At 49.2% G+C, this 20,065-nt stretch overlaps 1 protein-coding gene across 1 annotated transcript; it reads right to left on the bottom strand.

Moving 5' to 3' along the window:
* On the bottom strand, positions 1-11,222 carry LOC309620273 (uncharacterized protein). The gene is made up of 4 exons (XM_082376391.1): positions 4,625-11,222; positions 4,486-4,514; positions 2,815-3,056; positions 1-708 (listed from the first exon to the last, which is right to left on the bottom strand). Exons 1-4 carry the CDS (start codon positions 4,889-4,891, stop codon positions 230-232), a joined length of 1,017 nt encoding a protein of 338 aa, XP_082232517.1. The 5' UTR covers positions 4,892-11,222; the 3' UTR covers positions 1-229.
* Positions 11,223-20,065: the final 8,843 nt, after the last annotated feature.

The following is a 20,065-nucleotide window of genomic DNA, read 5'->3' as shown; positions in this document are numbered from 1 at the left end:
TTTGAAAGAAACCCTTTTTTTTTTCCCCCATTGAAGCCTCTTCTCCCTTCTTTCCTTTCTGCTATTCATTTAGGAAGAAAAGTCCCTAAGTTCAGCTATTGAAGAGTGACTTCTTTTGTGCACTCCATACGGATAGGAATAAACATTGCCTTTTTTGACAGGTCCCCTGCCCTGAGGGAACTTGCTTTCTGAAGAAAGCAAATGCAGATGAAAACCCTAAAGGTAAGAGCTAAAAGTGCAAAACCCTCAGAATAAAAAAAAAACAAAGCGCAATCTTTACAACCCTGGGCGAGGCAAACCAGTTTGCTAGGTACGACAATGTCTTCTGTCTTTCAATGACAAAAGAAACAAGATAAGTGAAGTCATCAAAAAGGAATGAGCAGCATATTTGGGGCAAAGAGACGGTAAAGGGGGAAACACAGAACAAACTTGTGGAGCAAAGAGTTACCTTCTCATGAGTGAGGGTTGTACTCCAAATCGGGAGAAAAGGAGGAGAGAAAGTTCGTGGCTCTTCATGAAGGTTTGGGGTTCTTACCTTTCTCTGGATGTCCAGTTCATAACACAAGACGCTGTTCTTCGACATGCTAAATCTAATCTCGGGATTATCCCACTGGATAATGTAATACGATCCATGGTACTCAGTCGTGATGTTTGCTGGCGGGTTATACTTTTCTGAGAAGAAACGCAAACGGGAAACAGATTCTACATCTGCAACGCACAGAAATCAAGTGGATGAGAGTTACCCGAAACACCTTTATAGTAACTGGTTCCATTTCATTTTTCTTGCATAAAAGAGAAGAAAGCCCGCGGCCTGGGAAGCAAGACCTCCGGTCAGCTGAGCGTGCATCTCGGGCTGACCCTTCCGTGGCTGGCGCACACAACTGTCCTGGCTGGGTCCCTGCCCTCTGCCTTCCATGGTGCAGAATTGCTGGAGCCCCAGGCAGAGATGCCGGCAGGGCAAAACGTGCTTCGACCGCATCCCTCACCTCCTCTGGGACACCCTGCAACCCCGGGGAGCTAAAGGCATCCAGCATCTACACGGACCAACCAAACAGCTTGACTTGGTGTCGTACTGGAGTGCCCAGCTTTAGGAAAACATGCTGACCAATCCACCAGATGGTTTATCCAGAACCAGACACCGTGGAAGATGAAGTGTCTCCCAGAAGTACAGCGAGTCCCCTACGTACAGACGAGTCCTGTCCCATGAGCGCACTCCTAAGTCCAACAAAGTTAGCGTAGGTACCCAACTTTTACAGACCACGCCAGACGCGTGAGTTAACTTATGTGATTGGACACGCGAACGCACGTTCGCATCTTTCAAAGTTCGCAACTTGAAGTTTCGTAATGTAGGGGACTTACTGTATGGTTTCCAGAAGCCCCATCCTCTGGTGCAGGAATGCAAATGAAATTCTGACGCGCAATCGCCCAAGCTCACGACTGGAGGGACCCCGGAAGACTAAGGGAGCAGAGGTACCAGTTACCGTGCTCAGTTCTCAAAGACCCCCGGGTCACACCACGAACAAAATCCCCCCTCCCTGGGCACCAGGCCCCTTCCCTGCCTCAAGTCTGGTGGACACAGGTCAGCCTGGAGAGGGTGCCTTTGCTACCTAGCACATCTTGTTTATTGACAGATTCCAAACCTGCACAAATTTGCGTACTCCCTAAAACTTCCCTGAAACACCCAAACCAACACCTTGGGTCCTCTGGCAGTTATTTGCCAAAACGTGGCAAAAAATGTGCGTCACCCGGACGTGTGTGTTCTCAGCTGAGGTGCAGCATTGCAAACAGGTGCCCTTTTTGGGGTCTGTCAAGGGCTGTGTATTTTGTACTGTTTTGCTTTGCATTCCTACTGTCACTGTCTAAAATTGCCCCCAAGTGTAGCACTCAAGTGCTGGCTGGTGTTCCGGAAAGGGATCACAATGACACCCCAAAATAGGACACTTTGGCAGGGGGGTTATTTAGACCTGAAGGCAAGTGAGAATCAACAGATGCAGAAAGAACTCATTCCATGGCTTCCCTTAACTGGGAAAAAAGCAGAAACTTCTGAGAAATGAGAAGCTCCACGGGGAAGTTTTATGACCATGAAAACGATGGAAAATCAGCCCCCAGATGAATCTGCACAAACCTTACTAAAATAATCATATCATCCATGAGTTTCCACATATATTTACCCCCTCTAGACGTTCAAAACCCCTTTCCTTTGTTTAGTCATGTGTGCACAATTTATTACTCTCTATTAAAATGGTATATATGTCCCTAAGTCTAATCACTTCTCACGCAGGGGGGTCATTTCTTTTCTATAGACCCCCCCAACACACACACAGTGCATGTAAAACCTAAAATTAAATTTGTATCTTTTTCTTATGGTTATCATTTGCCAATTTAATTTGCAAGCCCCTATCGCGGAACCTAAGAGGTGAGAGGAAGAGGATTTTCCTTCCCTTGCATTCCTAAGCACAGGAAGACTTTGATGTACCTTATGGAGAAAATACAGGCGTTAGATAAGCTGATGAAAATGCTGTGACCAGAGACTAACCCTGTATTTCCCCTTGGAGCGATGAATCAGTACTTGCTAATTCTGGGTTTGCAGGGGGAATTTCCAGAACATCACTACCACAAATAATGAGAATCCATTGTATTTGACATATTTCATGCGTGACACAAACATACGCATTGCACCCCAAGGGAGAGTTCTAACACCCTGCCTTCCTCTCTGCATATTTCCCAGACCCCGAATCTACGTCCTGCATCTTGCTGAGTCCAGTCGGGGACCCATTACCTGGTCCTACAGAGCCTTGGTTCAGACGAAAATTCAGTCCATCAGACGGCTCACAGAGGGGCAGAAGAATACAAGGGGAGCAATTGTCTTACCCATTTCAGGGGCTTTAAAGAGAGGAAAGTCCAAAAACTGGATGTCCGTGTCATTGCTGGTTCCATTCACCAGGAAGAAGTAACTGTCTGTTCTCTGGGGTTTGCCTAGTTCATCAAAATGGCATCCCACACGTGTCCCCGCCGAGTCAAGGATGTACCAGCCACACTCGGACATGTTTCCATGCCTGTAATTTCCAAAAGGGCATCAAGGAACGGTGGGAGGAGTGTGCATCCTCTTGGGGGGGGGGGCGCATCAAACCCAAAATCTTGGGCTTCCCTGGTGGTGCAGTGGTTAAGAAGCCACCTGCCAATGCAGGGGACACGGGTTTGAGCCCTGGTCCAGGAAGATCCCATGTGCTGCGGAGCAACAAAGTCCGTGCGCCACAACTACTGAGCCCACGTGCTACAACTACTGAAGCCCGTGCGCCTAGAGCCCGTGCTCTGCAACAAGAGAAGCCACCGCAATAAGAAGCCCGCGCACCACAACAAAGAGTAGCCCCCGCTCGCCGCAACTAGAGAAAGCCCGTGCGCAGCAACGAAGACCCAACGCGGCCAAAAATAAATAAATTAATTAATTAATTAAAAATTCTGTAGAGTAAAATATACCAAAATAAAATTTAAAAAAAAACAATATATCCCTCCAACCCAGAAAACCCTTCTGAAAAGGAGACAGTTTTATCATTGACTCAGTGTGAAACCAGAAGGCAACCAAAGAGATTGCAAAGATGGGGAGGAATGTCACCCTTTTATAGAGCGAAGTGGCTAAAACCCATCCCATTCACAGTCTGAGGATAAAACTGCTCTATCATCAAAAAGTCTATACATAATAGACACTGGAGAGGGCGTTGAGAAAAGGGAACCCTCCTGCACTGTTGGTGGGAATGTGAATTGGTGCAGCATCTATGGAGAACAGGATGGAGGTTTCTCAAAAATACTAAAAATAGAGCTACCATATGATCCAGCAATCCCGCTCTGGTATTTATCTGAAAAAAACAAAAACACTAACTGGAAAAGATACTTACACCCCAATGTTCACTGTAGCACTATTCACAACAGCCAAGACATGGAAACAGCCTAAATGTCCTTTGACAGCGGAGTGGATAAAGAAGTTGTGGTGCATATACAATGGAATATTACTCAGCCATAAAAAAGAATGAAATAATGCCATTTGCAACAAGGATGGACCTAGAGATGGTCATACTAAGTGAAGTAAGTCAGAGAAAGATAAACAGTATATGATATCACTTACATGTGGAATTGAAAAAATAATACAAATGAACTTATTTACAAAGCAGAAACAGACTCACAGACATAGAAAACAGACTTAGGGTTACCAAAGGGGAAAGGGAGGAGGGATAAGTTAGGAGTTTGGGATTAACAGATACACACTTCTACATATACAATAGATAAACAAGGACCTACTGTATAGCACAGGGAACTCTACTCAATATCCTATAAGAACCCATAATGGAAAAGAATCTGAAAAGAATATATATATGTGTGTACATGTAACTGAATCACTTTTGCTGTACACCTGAAACTAACACAACGTTGTAAATCAACTCTACTCCAATGTTAAAAAAAAAAAAAAGATAAAATTGCTAATTTCCTGACACTTTCAGACCAGAGGAGGATTTTAGAACCTAGAGCCACCAGCCAGGTGAAGGAGACGGGTGTTTCCTTCCTGGATGTTTGGACATTTTAGACCGGTGCCCCCCCGGGTTCTTGAGGCAACATTTCTGGACTATGGGGCAGCATTTAACGTGACGACCCCAGCGAGGTCTCGGGCCCCCAGGCGCGCCGTTTCCGGGGAGGCCCCCCTGTAGAGGTGACAGCGCACGTCTGCAGGGGCGGCCGGGCCCGGCGTCCAGCTGCGGTTCGTGAAACGGACGTTGTAGATGACACAGGAGACGTTCTCGGCTCTGGAACCTTCCTTGCCTGGGAAGACAGACACCCCAGTCCTCACGGTCGTCCCCACCGGCCCCAGCGCCCCGCCGGCGACACGGATGCGTGTCACCATGGGAAATGTCAGGGGACCGCAGGGGGCGACGTCACCTGGGTTATGAAAGGGCAGGATGTCCTGGAACACCTGTCCGTCAGAGGCAGCATTGACAGTCAGCGTGGCGCCCCCGTGCAGCCCGGCGTTGTATAATGTTGTATAATGTGCAGAAGTAGGTGTCGTCTTCTGTGACCTGCAAGGCGTACAACCGAGAATAAACGCACAACCTGGGCTGCGGGCTCCTGGGGACCCAGGTCAATCCCGCGACAGTTCCAGGAGGTGAGGGTCCCTGACAAGTACCCCCCTCCTTTTTATTGAGGTACAGTTGATGTACAATATTGTATGTTTCAGGTGTACAACATCATGATTCACAGTTTTAAAGGTCATAGTGCATTTATAGTGATTATAAAATACTGGCTCTATTCCCTGTGCTGTACAATATATCCTTGTAGCTTATTTTATACATATAGTTTGTACCTCTTAATCCCCTACCCCTATCTTGCCCCCCCCGGAAACCACTAGTTTGTTCTCTGTATTCGTGAGTCTGCTTCTTTTTTGTTATATTCACTAGTTTGTTTTATTTTTTAGATCCCACATATAAGTGATATCGTATGGTATTTGTCTTTGTCTGACTTATTTCACTTAGTATAATCATCACTGGGTCCACCCACGTTGCTGCAAATGGCATTATTTTGTTCTTTTTTATGGCTGAGTAATATCCCATTGTATATTATGTACCACATCTTCTTTATCCATTCATCTGTCTACGGACACTTAGGTGGCTTCCATGTCTTGGCTATTGTGAATAGTGACGCTATGAAAATAGGGGTGCATGCATCTTTTCCAATTCCATATTTCCAGAAATATACCCAGGAGTGGGATTGCTGGCTCACGTGGTAGTTCTAGTTTTAGTTTTTTGAGGAACATTCCCCCACATCTCCAAACAGCCACTGTCACTGTGAAACAAAAGCAAAGATAAACAAATGGGACCTAACTAAACTTAAAAGCTTTGCCACAGCAAAGGAAACCATCGACAGAACCAAAAGATAGCCTAGGGAATGGGAGGAAATGTTTGCAAAGGACCCCCCTTCCTTGATCAAACTTTGCTCAGGCCTCAACCTTGCCCTCTTTGGGACTAGCTCTCGTCCTCGGCCTGCGGAACCCAGTCTGGGCAAAGCACCCTGTTAAATTAGATTACTGAGAACCCTTGATTCTGTAGGGGATCAGAATACATCACCCTGAAAGAGGCCACTTTGGCATAAGGATTATTTGGAGCTGCAGGCAACTGAGAAAGAGCTGATCAAAACAAAACAAAACAAACAACAACAACAACAACAAAACCAGAAAAAACCCTCTCTGGCCTCCCACCCTTTGCCTAAAAACAGGGCATAAATTTCTCTTTGGGAAAGTGTCCCCTCTTTGAAACTCTCGTACCAGGAAAGGCAGAATGAGCTGGTGCTACACTCTTACCACCCCAGAGAGGCACGAATCTAAGGAACAAACCTCACTAAAACAACCCTCATCTTCCATAAATTTCCCCAATATTTACCTCCCCACAGTTGGCAGCTCCTCAAAGCCGAAACCCCTCTTCCTTTGTCTTCTCCCCTCTCTAGAAATTGTTGTTTTTTTTTTTTTTTACTTTATTTATTTATTTATTTATTTTTGGCTGTGTTGGGTCTCCGTTTCTGTGCGAGGGCTTTCTCTAGTTGTTGTCCTTGTTGTTTATCTATTTTTCCCCTTTTTTAAACGTTAATTTTTATTGGAGCATAGTTGATCTGTTGCTTATCTATTTTATATATAGTAGTGTGTATATGTTAATCCCAAGCTCCTAATAAGTTTGTTTTCAAAATCTGTGAGTCTATTTCTATTTTGTAAATAAGTTCATTTGTATCCCTTTTTAAAATTAGATTCCACATATAAGTGATATCTTACGGTATTTGTCTTTCTCTATCTGACTTACTTCACTGAGTATGATAATCTCTAGGTCCATCCATGTTGCTGCAAATGGCATTATTTCATTCCATTTTATGGCTGAGAAATATTCCATTGTATACATGTACCACATCTTCTTTATCCATTCATCTGTCAGTGGACATTTAAGTTGTTTCCATGACCTGGCTGTTGTAAATAGTGCTGCTATGAACATAGGGGTGCATGTATCTTTTTGAATTCTGGTTTTCTCCAGATCTAAGCCCAGGAGTGGGATTGCTGGATCACATAGTAGCTCTATTTTTAGTTTTTAGAGGAGCCTCCATCCTGTTCTCCATAGTGGCTGCACCAATTTACATTCCCACCAACAGTGTAGGAGGGTTCCCTTTTCTCTACACCCAGAACTGAACGGGAGGCTTCCAGGGCCCCCGATTTTCTAGGAAGTGCTAAGGGGTCTCTCTTTTGCTTTGACCTGGATTCGATATGGCAATCTCTCCCTCCAGACCCCTGGGAGTTAGGGAGTAAGACCTCCACCCAGATGGTGACCAAGATGTCAGGAACCAGGCTGGGCAGGAAGGGATGCATCAGTCAGCGTTTTAATTTATAAATTCCACAGATGGATTGCAGATCTGCGCCATAGCTGGTGTTGTCCAAGGTGTTGGGGATAAAGGAAAAAATAAGAGGAGGACAAATTTCTTGCTCTTATTGAGTTTACATTCGCACGTGAAGGATGATAAAAATGGAGAAAATTGTCACGTAAGGTGGTGATGCTTAACCAAGACAAGTAAGGCAGGAACGAGGTGGGGTAAGTAGGAACGGGGCTTCGTGGTGATGGCCACATAAAGATGCTCTGAGACGGTCCTGCTGAGGTGGGGACCACGTGATCAGCAGACTTTCCAGTCATTCTGAAGACAGAAACCCTCACTATCTTCATGATTAATTACACAACTTGTGACACAAGAGAAAATGACTCAAATAACTGCCAAAAAAAAAAAAAAAGTTTTTGTTCTGACAAGGGTAGATGTGGAACCTATAACTTTTGATCGATGAAGTGCTACTTTAACAATGTTCAGGTGGCCTGGCGATGGGGTAGGCGGTAGGGAAGTGTGCGTGGGCTACAAAGGGGCACCCAGAAATTGATGCGGTGATGCAGATGTTCACCATAGGGGCTGTGGTGATGGTTTCACAGGTGTCTACCGAAGTCAAAACTAACCGCATTTCACATTATAATCATGTGTAATTCACTGTATGTCTATTCATCCTCAGTGACAAGATAAGAAAACAAAACCTCTTTGGGGGGGTCACAAGAACTCTTGTCAAATCTGCACCTTCATCAGAGAGCTTGAACGACGTTCGTTACGGGGTCCCATCTGCTACAGGTTTTACACGCACTTGATGAACACACTGAATATACGGCAAGATGATTTTGCGGGGCAGGGGATGTTTAGGGTGTTATGAAAATTTAACTTCACACACAGGTACGGTATAGGGTTCACAAAGGTTATTGTTATAAATTAAACCAGCAAAGTTGTAACCAAATTCCCAGGGATGGAAGAGCCCATAAGACGGTATCACTGAGCAGAGAAATCATTCTTTCTTTTCAGCTAAAAGCTACTGACAGGGACTTCCCTGGCGGTCCAGTGGTTAGAACTCTGTGCTTCCACTGCAGGGGGCACGGGTTCCATCCCTGGTCGGGGAACTAAGATCCTGCAGGCCATGCGGTGCGGCCTAAATAAGTAAATAAATAAAGCTGCTTTTTGGAATCACTATTTTAGGCACGCAGACGTTTTGATATCTAAGGGTAGGCATTCTATCAAAGCTCATAAATATATAGAAACAAGCAGCGGGAAGGTTATGAAAAAGATCGTAACAAGAGCTGGTAAGGACACTGACGACCCGGAACCCTCAAGCGCTGTTTGTGGGGATCTAAAATAGTGCAGCTGCCTTGGAGAACATTCTGGCATTAATCTGCTCGAGCTGCCATAGCAAATACCATTAGTCAAGTGGTTTAAACCACAGACGCTTATTTCCCACAGTTCTGGGGCTGAATGTCTAAGATCAGGGCGCTGGCATGGCTGGTTTTCTGGGGAAAACCCTCCTCTTGTCCTTCAGACAGGCACCTTCTCACTGTGACCTCACGTGGTGGAGAGAGGGGCTCTGGTGCATCTTCTTCTCTAAGGACACTAATCTCATCATGGGGGCCCCACCCTCATGACCTCATCTAAGCCTAATTAATCACCTCCCAAAAGCCTCACCTCCTAACACCATCCCATTGGGGGTCAGAGCTTCAGCATATAAATTTTGGGGAGGACACAGCAAAAAGCAGGCAGTTCCTAGACCTTATAAAGTCAGACATACAATTCCTATGAGGCTTGGGAATTTCACACTCAGGTATTTACCCCAAATAAAGGAAGATTTCCTTCCACAGAAAGACTTGTACCCGAATGTCATACAGCAGCTTGATTTTTTTGTCGCCCCAAACTGGGAATGACCAAAACGCCCATCAATGGGAAAATGCACCTAGCAACTGTGACATAGCCATGCGCAGGGCTGGAGTGACTCATCCATGAAGAGCACCGAGCTACCCGTATACTCAAGGACGTGGACCAACCTCAAAAACACGCTGAGCTAAAAGAAAGCCAGACAGCAGAATTCATACCGTGGGCTTCCCTCTCTAGGAAACTTGGGAGATGGTGCGTCTCATCTACAGGGGCTGGGGTGTCCCCTGGCTGACGGAGGGACAGGGAATCCGGAGGGAAGCGTTCCACATCGTGCTTGTGACACGGGTTTGTCCACTTGCTAAACCTCACGAGGCTGCATGAAGGATGCCCGAATCATCCCTCCATCCGGCAGATTTTCCAGAAGACCTTAGAGTTGTTACCTAGGAGATGTTGAATTAGGAGGGATGTGACTGCCCCCTCCTCGCTCACCCCCGCCCCCCAGGATTAGAGAAGGAGATCGCAGCCCTGGTAGATGTTTGTGCCGCCCTCAGCAATGGGGTCCCCAGCTGCCCTGAACTTTTAGGACGGCACAGGGTGATGCGGGGTGGGAAGGACCCTGTGCGCAGTGTCACCACGCAAAGTACTAACCCCACGGGCTGGCTGGTCTCAGGGACCCTGAGGGCTGCATAGCCCTGAAAGCTCAGGGGTGGGACACCTCGAGGACACCCTGGGGGTGAGACAGGCCCTCCCCCTGCAGGATGGCGTGTGGGTCAGTGAGTGAGTCAACAAGTCCATGTCCCGTTTCCCCCTCTGACCCGGCCGCCCACGATGGACCGGGGTCCCTGGCGTGGACCCCAGAGGCAGCAGGCTTTACCCACGGCCGGGGGGCTGTCCCCTGTGTCTCAATGCGAGGGGGGGGCCTCCCCGGGACCCTCAGCTCCTGCAGGTCAACCACTGCCCACTGGGGACTCCACTGAGAAAGAGACAGACACGGCCGGAAATAGTGCAAGTTGGCAGTGACTCAGTTTGTACTGCGGTCCGTCTGCAAATGACATTTCCTCAACTGTCACTATTCTGTGTTCCTTCTGTGTTTCATCACCTAAAAGAGAGAGTCTGCCGACACGGTTTCCCTTCCAAAGGCCCTAATACGCTCTGGAGATATTTTATTTTTCTGCTGTTCCCCTAGCCTCTCCCTCCTGGGACTTTAATATTATTATTATCATCATTACTAACGGACAATGTTTTCAGCAGTTTTCGCTTTTCAGAGACCTCAGCGGAAGGCATGGAGTTCCCGTGGACCTTCCCCGCCCTCTCCCAGTTTCCCGTTATCCTATTATGGAATATCCTGCGTTGGGTGGTGCATCTGTTACCATGGATACGTTGATACTGATACATTGTTCGTAGCCGGCATGTAGTGTAGCCACACAGAACCGGTTCCCTGTCTGAACCAGGGCTTCCAAAGCCCCAGAACACACTTTTCAATTTTTTTTTTCCCTGCATATAAAACAGAGAAGTTGCAGTTGCCATGGGGAGGGTTGGGCTCCGGACTACCCTCATCCCCACTTTCCTTGCCCTCCTTCCTGCACCCTCAACCCATCTACGCATTTCTTTTTCTGTTTCAGCAAGAAATGGGGCCCTTTATTAATGAACTCAGCCGTGTTCCTTCCTTAGGGGGTTTTACAACCATCTGGTGTTTTGTGGTTTGTGGGCAGTGACTGTGCTGGTGACAGAGGAGGGTCCGTCTGTCTGGTCTGGGCGGCCGGGCTGGACTTGAGGATTTGAGCTGGCGGGGTGGGGAAGGGGCTTCTGGATTTGCTCCCTGAGTCCAGGTGGGTGGTCACGGGTCCCTGGTCCTGGACCCCCTCCCCCCATGTGAGATGCCCCGGCAGGTCTTGTCTTGTAGGGCTGGACCCCTGCGTCCCTGTGTGTGGGGGGGTGATGTCTGGTCCCGGAGACTCCTGGGCCCCTCCTCCTGTGGGTGGTCTTCCTGCACACCTCACCTTCTCCATCCCAGGGAGGCATCAGCCCCCAGAGCACTGGGGTCCCCGGTGTAGCCCTGACGAGGAATCAGTGTGCTGGGGTGAGGCAGGAAAGTGCATCCTCAGGTCTCTGAGAAAGTCAGGAAAATCCTGGTTTTATTCCGGGCTCTTCCCTCCCCACCCCATCCTGGCCCCTCCAAACCCAGTACAGACAAAACTCTCTGCACAATCTCCTCCCCTTCCGCCCCTCCCCTCCCCAAGCCTCGGGGGTCTGTTCAGGGACTTTGTGGGGCTCCCTGGAATTCCCACAACCCAGTGGAGCAAGCACTGTCCTCAATCCCATTTCACAGATGCGGCACAGAGAGGGCAAGCAGGCTGCCCAAAGTCACACAGCCGTGCCGGCATATCCCCCGTGCGCACCTGGGGACTGTTGCCCGGAGTTGCGAGCCTGCACTCAGCGCAAGAAAGAAAGCATTGCTCTCTGAGCAGGTACGGCAGACACCCAAAGACCCTGCAGGGCGGGTACGGCCCAGTCACTCAGTGCCTGTGGGGATGTGCAGAGGGGTCCCCAGAACGGGGTGGAGGTCATTTATGACATCGGGGGATCCACGTAGCGTGATGCCATAGTGAGCAGATTCTCAGCCTCACGCTGTTGGGGAAATATAATTAACCCCAAGTCTCCTGCGAACCCAGAAAACCTTCCCACAATGACAGGAGGGGAAGAACAGGTTTTATCACTGAAGGAGCCCAAAACCAGGAAGGGACGCCCATCACGGGCTGAGACCTGGCAGGGATGGGAAGAGTCCCGCCCTCTCGCACAGCCCGGAGGGGACGACCAGCCCCAGCCTCGTTCTCGGGATAAACAATCTCTATTTCCTGAACCAACAGGTCTTGACAGCCCCGTGGGCTGCGCAGAGTTTGTCCTAAACCCCCCGGTTTATCGGGGCCCCATCTACGTTAACCAGTTGCCTCTCTCCGGAGGAAACAACACACGGCTCCCAGCTTTGTGCCAGCTGGTACGTTTGCAACTTGGAGCGAGGTGGTACTTGCCCTAATGTGGCAGAAGAGAGAGTTTAAATTATCTTTCTTGGCCTCTCACCTTCTGAGATGGCCCACACTGTCTGTGGTGTGTGTCTGTCTCTAAATAAAGAAAAACAAATAGCGTATAATATCACTTCTATGTGGAATCGAGAAAAGTGGTACAGATGAACTTATTTGCAGAGTAAAAACAGAGTCACAAGATGTAGAGAACAAACGTATGGTTACCGGGGGGGGGGGGGGGGGCGCGGGGTGGGTGGGACGGACATGTACACACTACTATGTATAAAGTAGGTGACTAAGGAGAACGTGCTGTAGCGCACAGGGAACTCTAGTCAGTGCTCTGCGGTGACCCAAACGGGAAGGACATCCAAAAGAGAAGGGACAGATGGATCCGAATAACTGACTCACTTTGCTGTACAGCAGAAACTCACACAACAATGTAAAGCAACTCTACTCCCATAAAAATTAGTTTTAAAAATAAATAAAATTATTTTCCTTAATTTTAATTTGTGTCTGTCCTTACAAACCTCATTTACCCGGCCTTCACCTCAGAGGGCATGCACTGGGGTTACCCGCCAAACGCTGCCTGTGTTCAGAGGGCCTGTGAGCTAAGAATAAATTGTTACATTTTTAAAGGGTTGTTAAAAAAAAAAAGAGAGAGACCGGATCTGGTTGACAGATGCGCGGAGCCTGCGGAGCCTGAAGTGTCTGGTTTTCACAGGAGCGAACGTTTGCGGACAGTTGGGGGAAGTGGATGGAGGTGGGGCTGTGGGTGCAGGTTGGGGGCACTTCAGGGCAGGGCTGGGCGTAAGGGGTGCACACAGTAGGGAAGGAGCCTCTTTAGAGGGGCGTGTGGGTGGAACTGTGTTCCTTCCAAAGCGGTATGTCCACCTCCTGACCCCCCAGAACCTCAGAATGTGACTTAATTTGGAAACAGGGACTCTGCAGAGGTGATGAAGGGAAGGGTCTGAGATGAGGTCCCCCTGGAGGAGGGTGGCCCTACATCCAGTGACAGGGTCCTTCTAAGACACAGAAGAGGAGAGACCCAGACACAGAGGAGAAGCCCCGTGAAGACGGAGGCAGAGACGGGAGGGATGCGGCCACAAGCCCAGGGACACCTGGAGCCCCCAGAAGCTGGAAGAGGCGGGAAGGACCCTCCCCTGGAGCCTCCGGAGGGAGCGCGGCCCTGGCACACCTTGACCTCAGACGTCTGGTCCCCAGGATTGGGGAGGGTGGATGCCCGTGGTTTTCAGCCCCCCGGTCTGCGGTCATTTGCTGCTGCCACCCCAGGACACTGCCCATGCCTCCCCCCAACCCCGGCCCTCCTGCCTGTACATCCAGACTCAGACTCTCTTCCAAAGGTCCCCATTTCCCCCCCACCCAGCCATCACTCCCCCGGCTCCCTGCTCCCTGGCAGAGTCTGGAGACCCCTCGCCCTGCCCGTGCACGTGAAGATACCCGGAATCCCCTCTCCCGCCTCCACGAGCCCCAGCACTTGCTCAGCTTTAGTTTTTCCTGGGAGAACCCTTTCCCCCCAGCGGGGCTGAGAGCTCACCCTCAGCTACGAGGTCTTACCGAGTCCAAGCTCGCTCTGCCTGAAAACAAGGTGCTGAGGCAAGGGATACGACTTATTAGGCTTTGGAGAAGACGGCAGATGAGTGTCTCTGAAAAACCATCTTTTGGGGGCTTTGGATGCCAGTTTCTTTTATCGCACAGAGAGGGGCAGGAGGTGAGGAAGTAAAGTAAAAAGGCCATAAGATTTGCAAATGTCCCCTGGAATGGCCAGCCTCGGGGAGGGGATGTGTTAATTTCTTCTTTCTTGCAGCCCTCCGCAGGTGGGCGGGGTCCGGATGCTTCCCTGAACAAAGACACTTTGTTTTAACCCTCAGGCAGAGGGGCAGGGTCCCCCGAGGCAGGCCATTGTGTATAGATAGTATCCTTTTCTTGAACAAAAGCAGCCGGAAGCAAAGGTTAAAGTGAAAGAAACAGATCCAACGTGGAGTCAGAATTGGCTCCTCCCTGTTACACCTTCACACGACTTTGTCGACCACGTGAGTGCACACGAGCCACGTGGGCGTGTGAGCTGGATGCTGATGGACATCTCAGCCCAGGTGTGTGATGGGTACGTCTCCCCAGAAGCAGGTGGGGGTAGGGCCCCCGTTGCCAAGGTGAATAAGCCCCGAGGAGCATGCGCTGCAAAGACAACCATGGCAACCATGACTGGGGCTCAGTCCCCGCCGTCCCCAGTGGCACATCCCACGGCCCCTGCCGTGGCTCCCAGCCCGGGTGAAGCAGGAGGAGGGTCAGGATGGACAGAGGGGAGGTGGGCCTTGGGCATTGCAGCCCACAGGGAAGGCTGCCCTGTGATTAAAAATACAGCATCATTGCCAAAAAAAAAAAAAAAAAGACTTCCCTGACAGTCCAGTGCAGGGGGCATGGGTTTGATCTCTGCTTGGGGAAGATCCCACATGCCATGCAGTATGGCCAATAAAATTTAAAAAATAAAATAAAAGGCGGCATCATCACCAGACGATTGGTTTAAGAAGATGTGGTGTGTACATACAGGGGAATCCTGGGAAACCAAAAGATGCATGTGACTCACTTTACGGAGCTACTCGATTTATTGCGATGGTCTGGAAGCAAACCCACAGCATCCCCAAGGCCTGCCTGTTTGCCTGGATGGACAGGTATTCTCTGTTTTAAATAAGTTGAATATCTGGGTGCTCCCAGCAGCACACTGCTCACATGGCCCCAGGATCTTCACCTTGACTAAGTTTGTGTGGCTTTGGTGAAAATGATTTCTGGCTTGAAGTCCCCATAAGAGGGCAGAGCTGGACCAGTCTCCCAGGAGCCCTTGACAATCAGGGGGCTTCATGTGAATGACCCGGAGAGGGGGCTTTGCAGAGACCAGTCAATCAGAGAGAGAGAAGGATGTGAGGGTTCCTGATCTTCTGGATGACGACTTCACCAAGTCTTTCTCATGGTGTTATTTCGGGGCCACTGAAAACATCTCCTGAAAAACAACAAAAAATATGTCCAGCCCCTCCTCCCCCTGAGTTTAAATTCCTTTAGCGGGGAAGGAAAACGTCAGTACTCACGCCTTAGAATAAAATGCGCCTGTCTGGGAGGCGTTTTGCAAATTCATACTAAAGTGGTCATGACTGATATCGGATCTGCTCATAAATGCAGGAAGTCAAGATGTTAAGAAAGAATGGAGAAGAAAAGTGGAATAGAAAGTGAGAATCCTAAAAATAAAATGTCTCTAGTTCAGCATGGTCTCTGCATGGCCCTGTACCCACTGTTTGCTGTTGGATAGCTGTTACCAGAAATTTTTTTTTTTCCGTTCGTAGAATTTTTTTTCCCCATCTGGACCACTCTAGGGCAAAATTTCAAAGCGGAAGGAAATTTCGAGTTCCTTTGTCCCCTCTCAACCCTGTGTGTGCCCTGATGCTGTCACTACACCGCCACTGCACAGATACTCCCTCCTCTACCCTCGCCCTCGGATGGGCAGACGGACGTCTGGTCACTGGGGACGGCAGTCTAGTCTCTCAGGCTTCTGGGTGGCACTTCCTTTCTGATGACAGGTCTTGACCTGAAGGCATGGCCCCTAGGATGGGATCTGGGGCACTGGGAGTGAGGGGGTGATGTATTGGACAGGTGCTGGGGGTACAGTCATTGGGGGCAGGTGTCCATCTTCCTGGCGGGCAGTCCCCAGGAAGAGCACAGGGACCCACCAGAGCCTGGACGGCCCCATGTGAGGACACGTCACAGTGTCCACCTGCCGTAAATATTCCTGTGGTGGTCAGTTCGTGTGTCCGGATGTCCAGGTGACAGCCCCACTCATTCAAACACTTACCTGGGGGTGGCTGGGAAGGTGTTTGCTAGGTGTGACTCAAGTCCACCACCAGCTGACTTGGAGTAAAGAGAAGGTGCTCCATATGTCGGTGGGCCTCGTCTAATCAGGTGACGGTCTTAACAGCAAACACCGAGGTTTCCCAGAGAAGAAGGAATTCTGACTCATGATGGCAGCGTCAGCTCCTGTCTGAAATTCCAGCTCAGCTCCCTGCCCTTCAGATTTCAGAGTCACCAGCCCCATAAGCCTGTGAGCCAATTCCTTGAAATCAGTCTCTTTGCATTTATATATATATCTATCGCCATATATATGTATTTATCTTTCTTCAAATATATATCTCCATATAGATATGCACATTCATATCTCTTTCTATATATAGATATATATCCATATATATATCTCCATACGTATACTGTTGGCCCTCCATATCCTTGGGTTCTGCATCTGTGGATACAGAGGGCCAGCTGTATAAACTACTCCTCTCTCTCTCTATCTATATATACGTATACACACATATATATGAATATCTCTCTCCCTCTGTGTATCCATATAGATCTCCATATCTATGTTTATGTGTATGTCTATATCTATAGCCTATATCTCATCTCTATCCATGTACCAATCATCTCTATATCTATTTATCAATCATCTATTTATTATCTATCTACAAATCATATCTATCATCTATTTCTACATATCTATCATCTATTTTTCTATCATATCTATCATCTATCATATCTATTTCTCTATCTTTCTATCATATCTATCTATCTATGATATCTATCTATCTATCATATCTATGATATCTATCTATCTATCATCTATCTAATATAAATCTTCATCCTATTGGTCTCGTTTCTCTGGAGAACACTGACTGCTACAGTTTCAAAGTCACTCTGAGCAGAGCCGACCTACCCGCAAGGCTGTAGATGAGACTTCACTGGCTGGGAGCGGCTCTGGGCATCGTGCGTCCAGCCCTATGGAGGATACAGGCAAAGTACACAAGAGGTAGGAGAGAAAACATCACCCCACAGCGGGTCTGCAGACCCCTGACTGCTCCCCGAAAGATAAATGCTCAGGGAACAAGGAGAATCACCACCAGTAGACATAGCTTGGAAATAACCAACCATCCAACTCTAGGGAAACCAGCTTCTTCCGCAAATCAGAGTTCTCAGGATAAATGCCACGGTTACAGAACAAGCTCAAGCAATCCGCCACATCCTGGACCAGTGAGCCGGTTGCCTGCTCAAATACATGGCATAAGAAGACAACTTCCAGGGTGGGAAGTGAAAACCATTACAGATCAAAGAGCTTTGAGATGCGTGAACCAAATGCATCCATGGGCCACGTGTGGACCTTTGGTCCCTGGGGCAAAAAGGCTAATTGTAAAAAGTTGCATCGGCAATACCTGGGATTTTGTGAAGACAGACCTGAGGAATTTGTGTGAAGGCATTATGGAATCAGGGGTGACAGCCGCACCATGCGTGAGAGAGGCAGGCGTGTGGTGACCCTGAAGTCCTTCTCTTAGAACCCCGTGGCAGGGTTCATGCCAAAGCGAGATCATCCCTGGGACATGCTTCGGAGGTCCCCATCAGTCCATGGCTCTCCTCGGATACCACATTTCCCAGGATCCTTCCCTGGCAGCCCCTCCAAAGCCACACACGGCCCCGTCTCCCCTCTGCCCCCGGAACACGTCACTCACACGCCGTCCACGTCCTTCTCTGCTGTCCAATGGTCGGCTGCCTCAGCAGGAGGAGAGCTCCATCGGGGCGGGAGTTTTCTCCTGTCTCCCCCTCCCAGTGCCCCTGTGGTACCCCGTGATCCTAGGACAGAGCCCGGTGCGTGAATCTGTGCCCGGTCAGTCTCTGCTGACAGAGTGCCTCAACTGTCTATTTAAGGATGCAACTTAGGCACAGCTGCCCCGAGAGGGGTCCCCAGGAAGCACGTGCTCGCCCTCTGCCCTCCCACGGGGAGAGGGTGCCGGGGAGACGGCTGGTGTCGCTGGGACCAGTCCCACCACCCCAGCTGCGCCAGCCTCACACATCCTGTTGGGCAATGCTGTGGCCTGCAAGTTCCTGAAAACCTGTCTCTGCAGCCGCTGACCCCTCGTGTGAGCACAGGGGCACCATTGTGCAAACCACACAGCCACCAGGAGGGTCCAGGCCGGGCCTCCCGGGTGGCAGAGACGGGCAGGCGCCTTCAGCCCGAGCGTCGAGCGGGGCCCGGAGGGGCCCTTCCCGGGGAGAGGATGGGCTGGGACGCTGCAGCCGATCGCCGCCGGGGCCGCAGAACCACACAGGGGCGTTACGTGCTGAGTGCCTGGGGCATCAGTCCAAGAACTCGTTTTGTTCCATTAGAATGACCTTAGTTTCTTTTTTAATTTTTATTTTACATGGGAGTCTAGTTGGTTTACAATGTTGTGTTGGTTTCAGGTGTACGACAAAGTGATTCAGTTATATATATATATATATATTTTTTTTTTCAGATTATTTTCCACTCTAAGTTATTCCAAGACATTGAATGTTGTTCCCTGCGTTACAAAGTAAATCATCGTTGCTTACCGATTTTATGTATAGCAGTTTGTTTCTCTTAATCCCCAACTCCTAATTTATCCCCTCCCCCGCTTCCTTTCTCCTTTGCTTATCACCACTTTGGAATCTAAAAACTAAATGAGTTTATATACGAAGCAGAAACAGGCTCACAGACATAAATAACTCATGTCTCTTGAGATGTGACTTCCGTGCAGTAAAATGCTCATCTGCTGTGTTTTTCATGCGGGTGTGCGCGGTCTTCCGGGCCATTTTCCAACACCTACAACCGGCTCCCCAAGACTCCAGACCCCACTCCCTTCAGACCCCCAGTTGGGAGTCCGGGGCTGCCCGGACTTCTGACCGACTGGCTGTAAATCAGGGCTTCCCATGACCCGCCTCCTCAGGGTTGATAATTTGCTAAAACTGCTCACAGGACTCAGGCAAAGACTGGAATTGAAAACAAACACTTTGCTGGTTTATGATAAAGCATGTAACTCAGCTGGTATTTTTTTGTTTTTTTTTTCTTATTTCTTTTCTTTTTTTTAAAAAATTTATTTATTTTATTTATTTATTTTTGGTTGCACTGGGTCTTTGTTGCTGCGCGCGGGCTTTCTCTACTTGTGGTGAGCGGGGGCTACTCTTCATTGCGGTGCGCGGGCTTCTCGTTGCGGTGGCTTCTCTTGTTGTGGAGCACAGGCTCTAGGACCGCGGGCTTCAGTAGTTGTGGCACGTGGGCTCAGTAGTTGTGGCTTGCGGGCTCTAGAGCGCAGGCTCAGTAGTTGTGGCACACGGGCTTAGTTGCTCCGCAGCATGTGGGATCTTCCCGGACCAGGGCTCGAACCCGTGTCCCCTGCATTGGCAGGCAGATTCTTAACCACTGCGCCACCAAGGAAGCCCACTCAGCTGGTTTTGACTTAGGATCCAAGTCAGACGGGAGGAATGCACAGGGCAGGCATGGGGAGGGGGCACAGAGCCCAGTGGGCCAGGTGCGAATTCGGAGGAGTGAGGGCGGCTCTGAGCTCGCCCATCACGGCCGCTCAACCAAGCTCCCCTCCTTGGGCTCCGTGTGGTGGACAGAGTAATGTCCCCAAGGACCTCCAGGTTCTGATCTCCGTGTGGTGGACAAAATAATGTCCCCAAAGAGGTCCACATCCTAATACCTGGACCCTATAAAAATTTTGCCTTCTGACAAAAGGGACTTTACAGATGTGATTAAGTCCCGGATCTCGAGATGGGGACTTGGTCCTGGATTACCCAGGTGGGTGTGACATAATCCACAAGCATCCCTATAAGAAGCAGGCAGGAGGGCTTACAAGCTGTAACGAGTAAGCTCCCACTGTGTCGACTCAGGAATTGTGGTCCTGTTAGAGCAGCCACTGGAAAGTCATTCGTTTCTACACTGCAGCCAGTAGAGAAAAAAA

This window comes from Balaenoptera borealis, assembly GCF_965194805.1.
Source record: "Balaenoptera borealis genome assembly, chromosome: X".
NCBI classification, from domain to species: Eukaryota; Metazoa; Chordata; class Mammalia; order Artiodactyla; family Balaenopteridae; genus Balaenoptera; species Balaenoptera borealis.
Note: the sequence above shows the minus strand (reverse complement) of the source record. Positions and strands in the feature narration are given on the sequence as shown.